The 12,586-nt window shown below is 45.8% G+C and overlaps 1 protein-coding gene across 1 annotated transcript in view; it reads right to left on the bottom strand.

The window, feature by feature from the left end:
• The window catches only part of LOC144763484 (solute carrier family 22 member 16-like), a 67,024-nt gene extending 54,658 nt beyond the window's left edge, over positions 1–12,366 (bottom strand). The window contains exon 1 of the mRNA XM_078649120.1: positions 12,251–12,366. Within this exon, the coding sequence (XP_078505246.1) occupies positions 12,251–12,330 (80 nt within the window). The 5' untranslated portion in view covers positions 12,331–12,366. The remainder of the gene's footprint in view (positions 1–12,250) is intronic.
• Between the last annotated feature and the right edge of the window lie 220 nt (positions 12,367–12,586).

Below are 12,586 nucleotides of genomic sequence, written 5' to 3'. Positions count from 1 at the left end.
GCCTAAGCGCTGTAATGGAGACTATTGCCTGTCCCCGAAGTACTGTTTTGTAGGCCTCCCACAGAGTGGAGGCAGATGACACCGAGCCTGTGTTGTCTCGGAAGTACTGTTTGGTTCCCACCTTCAGCTCCTTCCTGATCTTAGAATTTTGGAGGTATGCAGCGCGGATCGGATAAATCCGACGCCGTGTGGGTTGGTGATGTGCATAGGTAAGCAGTAGCGGGGAGTGATCAGAGATACCACGCGGCCTTATTTCTACCTTGGACACAGTACCCGGACCACCCGGTGAGCTAAGGAAATAGTCAAGCCTGGTGAGAGTGTTGTGTACACTGGAGTGATATGTGTACTGTCGGTCCTGGGGATTGTATTTCCTCCAGAGGTCTTCCAGTCCCATAGCAGCCAGGAAGCCCTCCAGTCGTGTTGTACCTGCTGGTGCCAATTTCGGGGGGGCCCTGTCCATGCGGCTATCAGCTACCAAATTAAAATCACCTCCAAGAAGCAAATCTCCCTCAGGGAGTCCCAGTATGAAAGTGCTAAGGTCCGATAGGGCCATCGCTTGTAATGCAGGTGGGATGTAAACAGAAACGATGTTAACAGGCTTACCCTCCCATTGTGCGTGTATAGCGGCAAACCTACCCGCCGTATCTGACTTGGCCGACAGTATGAGGAGGGGGAACTGTTTTTTCACTAGAACACCGACTCCCCTGGACCCAGAAGTGAACTCGGAGTGGGCCACCATCTTAAAACCCCACCTGTCCATTGCTTTCGTGGCCCTGCCGGTGAGATGCGTCTCCTGTAGGAGGATTACTGCAGCCCCCTCCCTTTTAATGCTCCTCAGGACCAGACCCCGCTTGATTTTGTCCCCAAGGCCCCGGACATTCCAGGAGAGTATCGAAAGAGAAGGCGTCATACTAGCCTCATCTCCCCGCGGAATTGTGTGTGCGTCAACCCCCATCATCTTGGATCAGTGTGGCAACTCGACAAATATTTGTTTCTGTGGTTCCAGACAGTGTGCCTCTAAGTGCAATATGGTGTATCGCATCAACAAAAAACATAACGAACAACAGAAAACTTACCCCCCTTCCCTCCCCCCTCCCTGCCTCCCTGCTTCGCGGACTCCAAACTGCCCGCCACCCCAACTCAGCAGAGTGCTTACAATCCCCATCAGGAAACAACATTGCTTACAAAAGCGTAGGGGGGGGTGAAAGCCCAAGGAGGACCAAGTAGCCCCTAACTGTTCCAACGTCCCAGCTCAATTATAAAGTCACAGTAGCATAACAAGGGGGGTGAGCATCAGTAGGACAAAGTTCAGTTCACCGTTTATAGTTCACAGCAAAAAAACAGAGGTACTTCCCTGAAGGCAACAGGATTCATTCCCCAGAGTCTGCAGCCGGGTCGGCCTCGGTCCGTTCCTCTTGCCCAGTCTGGTCAGGCCCGTTGGCCTGCCCCTGCCCTCTGCGCCTGCTGTTTGGTCTGCCATGGCCTCCAGCCGGTCGCCATCCCTCAAGCCAGTCGTGTGCGTCCTCCGGCGTATCAAAGAACCAAGTTTTTTTATCAGCCACTACCCTGAGGCGCGCCGGAAAGAGCATGGAGTAAGGCAACTCACGAGATCTCAACGTTTTCTTCACCTCGATGAAACTTCTCCGTTTCGCCGCCGCCGCCGTCGTGTAGTCCGGGAAAATGAGTACCTCAGAGTTTTGTATCTTTATGGGTGGCGCGGACCTCGCCGTTTGCAGGATGGAATCGCGATCTCTAAAGTTAAATATGCGCGCTATAACGGGTCGCGGACGTGCCCCGGTGTGTGGACGCCCTCCCGGGACCCTGTGCGCCCGCTCCACCGAGAAAAATTTGGACAGGCCTTTCGGTTGCAGCACATTCTTCACGAGGTCTTCCACATAGGGTCCATGGCAGGCCCCCCCTCCGATTCCGGCAGACCAACAAGGCGGATATTATTGCGCCTGGAGCGCCCTTCCTGGTCGTCCTTTTTGTCTGTTAGGAATTTGTTGTCATCCTCCAATTTTGCCACCCGTTTCAGCAGTGATGCCGTGTCCGAGGTGAGGGTCGTGGTGACCTGCTCCACCACAGAAACCCTCGACGACATTTTTGTAGGTCCGCCCGCAGAAGTGTGACATCTGTCGAGATTGACCCAACCGTGGTTTGGACCTGAGTCAGGGCTGCCATGATGTCCTCCAACGTTATGGCGGGGACCGCGCCGCCCTCCGCGCCCTTAGCACTTGTCCTTTTCTGCTCCACCAGCGGGGGAAAGTCCTTGGCGTAAGCAAATTTGTCCAGCTTGCCCTGCTGGGACCCCCGAGTACCCCTGCCGCTCATTATGGGTCAGTGAGGGGGCACCACCTCGGGACACACTAGCGCAGGTGAGGGGGTGCGCCGCGAAATCGGTCAGTGTTCCAGGCAAGGAAGTCAGGCCTCTCCCCTCCCAAGTCGTCAAGGCGCCCCTCGGGGACACCCGTCCCAGGCTCCCTCGACGGTCGAATAGGTACTTCACAGCAGGAGGAGGGCCCCCAGATCAAGCGTGGGCTATATCCGCTGGCGCGGGAGCAGAAGTGTCCTCAGTCTGTGTGCGCCGCAGTGAGCTGCCAAGAGCGCAGGTCTGGCCGGCGTTGGTCCCGGCCTCACGGCCTCCTGAGCATAGGCTCTACCGGCGAAGGGATCCAGCTACTCTGTTCGGGTGGTCGCTAGAGGGGCGAGGTCGGGCGGGAGGGGGGGGCAGCCAGAGCACCACTCACCCGCCTCCAGGCGTCTCAGCTCCGCCTCGCGCCCCCGCTTCAGGACAGCCACCGGTGCTCCTCCGGCAGTCCTCTTCAAATTTAGGCCGGTGCCTATGACGCGGATGTAGGCCGCGGGCTTTTTATCCAGTATTTTGACAGAAGCATTTCTTTCGACTAGTTGGTCATGCCATTTGATTAGCAAAGTATGCTTTTTTGTCCTGCTGGCCACAGTAGAATATCCACCTATCTGTAAGTGTTAACCGATGTAACTCAGTGTCATTCAGTTTTTACTTTTGTTCTCCATATTAGTGAGACTATTTACTTGTAGGATTTAATTTCCTTTTTTATTAAGATCTTTTGCAATTCATTTTTTTCTTACAAATCATGGATCTCTTCTTATTTGCTGTTATGTTTTTAAAAGTAATAGATGCGAGCACAGAAAGCAAACTGTACACGTTGGCAATAAATAAAAGCATACAATACATCAAATAGTAATGTCAAAGATTTCAAGTATTATTCAAATCTACATCTATACAGGCCAACAAACAAACACTTAGGCTAATGCCTCTTGTGTAGTCAGGACCTGGAGAAAAGAAGGCGTGTTATCACCACAATTCCTATCAATTCCTATCAAACTGCAGTCTGCTAAGTTCCATTTACCACAAATCATGGTCTATACAAGGCAGGTACTATATAATAACTTCAAGACAAATGTACAACCTTTTTCGGTTGTAAATTAAGGGTTGCGAAGCCTGCAACTCACAACATCACAGGCTATGCGACTACAAAAAGGCTAGTCACAATGCACATAGTTTACTTTGGTAGTCGGAAAAGAAGCTGCGAATCGGAGGATGGAGACAGTGTGAAAGGAGGAAGGGAATGCATTCTACTTACTATTCGCAATGCTATTTACCAGTTGTTTGCAACTGCAATTGTGGTTGTAAACCAATGATCACATACCAGTTCCCAAAAGGGTTGGTATCCATTTGTAAGCTGTGTGAGGCAGTTTTTATTAAATGGGCTGTTTGCACTGGGGTTTACACAAGGGGAATATCAACTGGTTCTGCCAACTTAAACCTGGTTGCCTGTCAACTACGCCCTCGCTATACCTGAGGCGGTGTGACTACAATCACTATATTTCCCTTCTCAGGATCGCAATATAAAATGGAGAACCTGAACAATGATCCCTAGCTTGCTTTGGTAGTTTGTTTTTTTAAAACAAAAAACCTTTCCCAAGAGGACTCAATAAACATGGTACCTCCTTGGCAACGTTCATTGCTTTCAGTGGAGCCACTGCATAGGTGGCTCCAAAAAAGGTATGAAATAATATTGAAAGTCAAAATACATCCATATTTGTGGTAACATCCTGAAATATTTAATAAAGGTGAAATGTCTATATTCTACTGCTGACAGTATGGTTAACACCCTATGACAAAGCCTCACATTTTTATAATTTTATGCTACATGATTGTTACTGGCATCTATGAAGGTATTATAATTCTAGGGTTATGGGGCAGCTGGATCATAAACCGTTGACGTTGACTCAGAACCACTGAATCGAGTCCGCATTTAGGATGTTATTTGAGTATTGTGATCATTCATTAGTGTGTGCCCTTGTAGTTTTTGAAGCCCCCTTAAACCGTGCTCCCATTGGTTTTTCCACCTGCTTTTGCATGTATTTTTTCCTTTTTAAAGAAACAGCTCTGTCTGTACAATTATTTACTGTGTTATTTGTTGTATTACTGAGTTCTTAGTTTCTAACCCACAGCACCTCCCCCGCGTAAGGCTTGGATTGCTATGCATCACTACTATTTGTTCCACATTGTGGGGGTCTGCAGTAGCGGAGCCCCGGGAAACCAGGCATGAAAGGCCTTAGATATCACAACTGGGGCCCAGTAATTTCGATTCACCCAGATTTCTCATACTCAGTATGAAACAATGATACATATCCAAATAATTCATTCTTATGTTTTCCCGACTTCACAGAGAAAAAGGTTTGACCAGAAAGCTCATCCAGAGTTCATTTTCAATGTCCTCAGCTTAAACCAGAAACAAGGTGTAGACAGTTTGCTCAAAAATGATATCATAGAGTTGTCACAGTTTTAAGTCTCATGACTCAGCATCGCTGATTTGGAGGTAATAGGGCAGCTGCAGAAAGACATTCCAGAGTGAATTCAATTACCACAGTTCTCAGCATTTTCACTCCCACCCACTACCACTACACAGCGGATAAGTGAAGCCTTCCTCTCCCACAATGTGGGCCACAAGTAGGCTGTCCCAAGACAAAAGGCGAGCCTGTCCATGGATCAAACACACAAAAGCTGATAGGAGGAATGTCTGCAGTAAGCCTAACCACTGGCAATCGCTCAGTGTAGCATTCAAACCCATTGTTCTTTTGCCCAGCATACCACCTAAGTTTGACCCAGCCTTTGGCAAATCAGTCTTGACTTTGCTCTAATATGAATTGTTCAGCCTGAGCTGCCAGCCAGGTTTTCCCTGAACACAAACACAAGCAACCCCAGACCGGTTATTGGGGCTCCTCAGTCGGGTGTAGCTTGATTCAAGGGGCACAGTAAGCATAGAACCCACATCTGAGCATACCCTTGCCACTTACGGCAGCATACAAAAGGTGATAAGAGGGATGCTTGCACCAAGCCTAACCATTGGCAATTGTGTGGGGTAGCATTTTTGCCCATCATGCCACCTCAGTTTGGACCTAGCTATATGTAAATCAGTTATGACCCTGCTTCAATAGGAACAGTCCAGCCTGAACTGTCATGCCAGGCACTCCCTAAGCCAGAACACAAGCCACCCAAACCGGGTTAGCCCTGATTGGGGCTTGACAGTCAGGTGTAGCTTTGTTCTAGTGCCACAGTGACCACGGGACCCATGTCCAGGCATATCCTTGCCACTTAGGGCAATACATCAAACACACAAAAGTTGATGGAAGGAATGCTTGCAATAAGTCTAATCATTGGCAATCTGTTGCGGTAGCATTCCAACCCACTGCTCGTTTGCCAACCATGCCATCTCAGTTTAGACCCAGCCATATGCAAATCAGTCTTGACCTTGCTTCAGTTGCTCCAGTAGGAACAGTCCAGCCCGAACTGCCTGCCCAGGGCCTCCCTCAACCAGAACACAAGCAACCCAAGAGTGGAACACAACTTCATACTAATTTGTCATCTCATTTATGTGGCTTGATAGATTTTAACTTCATAGTTTCTAAATGCTTTCATTTATTGATTATTGAATGATACTAATTAGATGATTTGGATTTGTAAACCTTTTTAACGTTTTAATAAACCTTCATGCTCTAAAAACGTAACCACTCACTGTCTTCCTTGTGGAGCCTAATATACTTCATTTTAATTAAATGTATTGATTTGAGCATTAGCCTTAGTTGTGGAGTTTAATTCATGTGCCACTGAAAGTGACACCTTTTAAATTCAAAGTGGACTAGTTGACTACGTGGTTATCCTCGAAAATTGATCAAACGATCAATGAAAAGAGCGTGGTTTAACCACCGAGAATTTCTTCTCACCCCTAGACCTAAAAAACGGATGAAACGTATTCCATGCATCACGACGTTTGGTACTCGTAGCAATCAAATCTCGACCATTATTAAAAGACATTGGCCACTTGTGGTTTCTACTGGAATCACCAAGGAATTGCCCTGATTCTCTTACAAAAGAGGAAAAAACCTTCGAAACCATTTAGTCCGGGCTGCCTTACCTCGAGCAGAGGGCGCCACTCTTACATCTCTATGGGGCCTGGACAAGGTTGTAGGCCATTATAAATGTGGAGGCTGTCTTATGTGTGACACAAGCATGAACACCAAACAGTTCATACATGGGAATATCTCCTATGATCTCCGTGATTTTTCCAATTGCAACACAACTAATGTTGTGTATGCGATCTGGTGCCCATGTGAGCTTATCTACATTGGGCAGACAACCCAAAAAATAAAGACCAGATTGCCACAGCATAAAAGCAGGATACGGTGTCTAACTGAAAACGCACCTTTGGTTGCGCATTATTCTGAAAAGAATCATGCCCCATCCGAGATGCGCTGGCAAATAATTGAGGTTATCCATGTCCCTGTGAGAGGTGGCAGTATTTCAAACATTCTGAATAGAAGTGAGTGTCGGTGGATACTCCGATGTGACAGTGTGAATAAGGGATTGAACTCAATTGAGCAATGCCATTCTGTGGTGGTTAATTAATACCTGTTTTGACCAGATATGACTATATGTCTTTATGTATAGCATTTTTATGGTTAATCATCTGAATTTGTACTATATCCACTGTACACACTGTGTTTGCTTTTGCAATTTTTTTCTATATTTGGAGTTAAATACACCTTTAATGTAACTGCTTATTTTATGTTTGAATATTCACGGAATCTCTTTTGTAAATGTAATTTGTGCTAAATGCTTAATATTCTCATTGTCATTGTGTGCTTTCTCTATTTTTACAAATTCCCCTTGGTAAAAAATTCTTTATTTATATGTGTACCTAGACCTCTTATGATGAAAACAGCTGTTTTTATTCTCTATCTACACATCTAGATATATACTCTGCCCGCCTCAAGTTGGCAATGAGGTCTGGTCCCCTCTTGATTGTTTTAAATACAATTATCTACTTAACAACCCGTATTGAATTGCTATTCTATTTTTGCATACTTTATAGCAAGTTTCTTCGTGCACATATATATGTGCCGGCATTCACTGGGACATCATAATTGCCGTCATGATGTATTTTTGCCCAGTCTAAGATGGCGCTGCCTTTTGGCAGGTTGCTTGTCCTTCTTCTAAAACTCTTAGACGGTATTTCTATCTGGCCGACCGTGCTTGCCGTATTTCCGGCTTCATGCACGCGGAAACCATTTGGAGTTTTTTGAACTGAATAGGCGGTAAGCTTTGTCTCTATGCCGTCTGTGTTTAGAATGCGGCACGTAAACACTGCATGATTTGTCACGATCGAGTTCTTTGGCACGCGTCCACAGAAATGAGGGCAATTAAATATTTTTATGTATGCTTAAATGCTGTAAATGCTTGGACTTGACACACACGTTTTACACATGCGTTGTGTGTTTTGATGCGATACAGGTCGGGCGTTTTTATTGCACTTATTTTTCGTGATGCATGGGCGCTTTAGATATCGGTTGTATTGTTTGATAAACTAACGTGACTATAATGTAAGTGGCAAAATATCCGTTAATGGTCACAATTGATGAACTGTTGCCGCAGTTTGGACTATTTATTGCCTTGTCTATCCTGCACTCACGTTTCGCATTTTTTAATAGCCTACAGGTGATGAGTTGGTGAGAAAATTCCTATATAACCACTCGGGCCATTAGGTGGCCAGCTGAATGATTTGACGACTTCTACAATATGCTATCAAGTAGCTATACTTTATTGTGAATTTACCCGCTTCTCTGCGGTAAGTGCAATAGTCTTTAGGCTACATTGGTTTGTTTCTGGCCTACCTTTGTAGCTTATGTGACCTTTGTTTCTTTTTGGTAATTTTTAGTTACTGAACAGTGATTCTGGAGGACCTGAATTTTAAATCGGTCTATCTCCCCCATTTTAAAGTTGAAGGTAATTTTGCCTTCTTGTTTTTTATGAACATTGGTATAAGGATTCCCCTTCACTTAGTGGTGTGGATTAAGGTCATAAATCTTTTCTAAAACCCTTTTCTTTCACGGGGTTCTGTCCTTCACTCGGCCGCCCTTTTCTTCATGAGATGCCTACTTTGACATTACTGTAAAATTTATTATCAGGAATTATTGTTAAAATTGTATCTTTTATTGTACAGATCTCTTGCTCAAGAACAATTTTGAGTCCTGAAGATGACCGTTAAATAAAGTATCGGTCGAAACGCCGTCGACGCTTCTCTGTGGCTTAATTTATTATAAGGACACAGTATTTATGTTTATGGTGTTCCTTTTTTGTGATATGTATTGTTGTTGCCACTTGTCTGGTTTATATGTATTGTTTTTTGTATACCAGCGTTTTTCTTGCTTGAGATTATTTGTATGTCTAAACAAAACCTTTTGAAATGTCAAAATAAATAAATGTATAATTTTGATACTACTAGGCTGTTGTGAAGGGCTTCTCTAACTAATATATTGGATATCTTTCCAATTTTTTAACATTTTTCTTCCCCTGAGCCTTTTTGTTTGATATAATGGGCCTGCTTGCAGGCACAGCAAGATCCCAGGTCACAACTGGCTATCCACTAAGTGTGTAGCAGAGAGAAAACATGTTCCTAAGCTAAATAACTTGAAAAGAACTGTGGACTACCATTTCGCAATACTAATATTTAGAGACAACTTCAGCTGTCGGTCATCTACGGACTGACCACCAAACTGCGAGTGCATGAACTTCTCCCTGTAGTTCTCTCCCACTAGCACCTTCTCCGGCTTACTGCTCTACCGACCCCCAGGACCCATAGGTCAATTCCTCAAAGCACTTCCCAAACTTGTCGCCAATTTAGCCCTAACTCCAGCTCATTTTACAATACTAGGAGACCTTAACATCCACATGGATGACCACTCTAACCACCTGGCCAATGAGTTATCTACCAGCCTCGCAGCACTTCAAATTAAACAGAAAGGCTTTGCCCCCACATATGACAAGGGCCATCTCCTCGGCCCAGTGTTTAGTAACAACCAGAATCTTTATGTTGACTCTCCCGTCCCCCTCCCCTGTAGGGATCACTCGCTTATTCCCCTGGTCTGGGAGACTCCTTCCCCCTCTCCTCCTGAGAACACTATGCTGACACTCGATAGGAAATGGTCAAATCTCTCCTTTAGCCAATGGACCGCTGTTCTCTACACCACTAGACCCAGACTGACCCTAACCCTGAGATGGCGAACAATTACTTCAACTCATGGATCCAAAACTCATTGGACACTGTACTCCCAAAAAAACGCGCGCACAAGAGATTCAGGCAAAAATAAATACCCTGGTTCTCCCCTAAATTAGGAGAGCTTAAACAGATTTGCAGAAAATCTGAAAGGAGATGGAGACAGAACTTCGCGGAAGAAAGGAAACAGGACTATGGAGAGACAATTAGGAGGTACAAGGCAGAGATTAAAACCGCCCAAACCAACTTCTATGAGGAGAGAATCAACGCAGCTGCTAACTCTCCTAAAGAGATCTTTCGCATCGCTAAGTCTCTCTCCTCTGTGCCGCATACACCTCCCAAGACGGAGGAAGCCCCAGACCGGGGCAACAACCTAGCAGAATATTTCCACCATAAAATCCAGGTGATCTGCCAGCCTTTCCCTCCCCACCAACCAGAGCCCACAGATCACAGCACCACCACTTTACACCCTGAACTACACTGCTCTTTAGGAGAATTCCCACTGTTAGACACTGAGTCCCTAGACACCCTCATCTCCAGGGTAACCTCTGGTTCCCCCTTTGACCCCGCCGCCCCCACAGTACCTCTCATTAGTCACCAATTCCATTCGCCTAGTCATCTTAGATGCTCTAAATGCTTCTATCATCTCCGGCACGGTGCCCCTGGCATGGAAATGCGCACAGGTGAGATCCCAACCTTGATCACTCCAACATGGCTAATTACCGTCCCATTTCTCTCCTACCCTGGCTGAGCAAGTTACTGGAGAGACATATAAACTCCACTCTGGTGCAGCACTTGGAATCCAACAACTTGCTTCATATCACCCAAACTGGATTCCGTCCACAACTAGGGACAGAGACGGCCTTACTGGCGGTAACTGAGGAGGCAAGGAGACTTCTGGACCAGGGCTGCTCAGAAGCTATCATTCTGTTAGATCTCAGTGCCGCCTTCGACACTGTTGATCATAATATCCTGCTTGAGCGGCTAAAAAACTTGGGAGTGACAAATATAGCTCTTTCCTGGTTCCAATCCTTCCTAAAGGACCGGTTCTTTCAAGTCTTTGAGGAAGCTGCCTCATCTAAAAGGTGGCCTCTTAGCTGTGGGGTCCCCCAGGGTTCGTCCCTGAGCCCCACGCTTTTTAACACCTATATGACCCCATTGGCAGAAACCGTCTTTCCATTCGACATCAAAATCATTACCTACGCAGATGATACCCAACTTATGGTGGCACTCAACCACCCGGAGGGATCTTCTGGCGCTCTTGGCACTTGCCTAGAGGCGGTAGTCGAATGGATGGATCGTTCCCACCTTAAGCTAAATGGGGACAAGACCGAACTGATGTTTCTGGGCAAATCTCCATCTCCCGCCCAACACTTACTTGGCCAACTTTTCTTGGCCCTATGCCCATCCCAAAGCAGCAGAAAAGAGCCTAGGCGTGTGGCTGGCCAGCTCCCTTGGTTTTAATCACCAAGCCTCTAAGCTTTCTGCTACTTGCTTTGGCCTAACGAGAATGCTTAGAAAGATTCTTCCCCTGCTCCCTTTCCAGGCTAGGAGGATTGTGGTCCAAGCCCTCATACTGTCCCGCCTTGACTACGGGAATGCTCTGTATTTGGGCGCCCCTCAGTCCACAATCCAGAGGCTACAAGTCATTCAGAACTGTGCGGCTCACCTATTGCTCCTGATTCCCCGGAGACACACAGCGAAACCCGCCTTGAGCAACCTCCACTGGCTTCCTATCCGGTCCAGGATACAGTTTAAGGCCATGTGCCTAGCCCACAAAGCTATGTGGAAATCAGGCCCAGGCATCCTTCTGTCCTTGGTCACCCACTATCAACCCCCTAGGAGTCTGCGCTCCAGTTCAGCGTTTCGTGCCACCTCTGTGAAATTACGCAGATCCAGGTGGGGTGGATGCTCCTTCTCCCTGAATGCCTCCAACCTCTGGAATTCTCTCCCCCCTCACCCTCCGAGGGGAACCTAACCTGCTGGCATTCCGTAAACATCTCAAAACTCATCTTTTCACTACCTCACACTAGCAGCACTTGCCTCCCTGTCTCTCCGCCCCGCAAACGCTAGGAGGCCTCCGGGTAGCTAGCGCTATATAAATCCAAATTCATTCATTCATTCTAATCAAGATTCAAGGTCAGTGGTCTTGAGATGCCTTCCCCTTCCCAGATCTTAGCCATCACAACCATCACAAGCCAGACTGCTCCTGCTCCTCCTCTTCAACCCTATTCTGCTCTATAATACATAAAAACACAAGCATTACACAAGCAAATGTGGGTGCTTTTTTGTACCAATCACCATGAAACAAAGTAGTGAATGAACTTCACAACAAGTCAAGAAGTGACAATTTGGTACTCCTCAGTTCGAGCTACAATCCATCATTTAAGTAAGGCATAAGCACACAACCCTTCTCCTTAAGTGAAAAGGTCACTGTAAATTACCCTGACCAAAAAAGGTATTCCGTTTTTTTTCTACTCTGATTGAAAACAGTTACGCTTCAATGAAATGTCTAACAATATTAGAAAGAAGAGTAGAAAGGCACACAATGTAAGTTCTGTCAGCAGTGTTTTACAAATCTTAACACATTTGCCTACATTATTTGGTCATTTTATATCACATTATATTCATTACATTTTGAAAAAACATACCTTATAATAGTTGGGTACAGTTCTGCTGTATACAGGTAAATAAGTCCAAATGCAACACCTATTGCAAACTTTCCTGACATATTTGCTACAATGCACAAGATGGTGTAGTCCTGTGAAAACAAAAGCAAAAGGTCATTTTTTTTTAGTTTTGTTGGGGTTTTATAGCTTTGACTTGCAAGTGAAAACAAAAACAAAAAGACATTGAAACCCACTTTAAACTGCAATCATATATTTCAACACAGTTTCGAATACAGTTAAACGTGTTTGGGTTCAGTCAAATTTCATAATGAATGAAGCCTCCTTTGCCTCCTCCAATTTGGTTGGACCAAGTAGGAA

Source organism: Lissotriton helveticus, chromosome 6, assembly GCF_964261635.1.
Source record: "Lissotriton helveticus chromosome 6, aLisHel1.1, whole genome shotgun sequence".
NCBI lineage: Eukaryota > Metazoa > Chordata > Amphibia > Caudata > Salamandridae > Lissotriton > Lissotriton helveticus.
The sequence above is the reverse complement of the archived record's forward strand: the minus strand, read 5'-3'. Positions and strand labels throughout refer to the sequence as shown.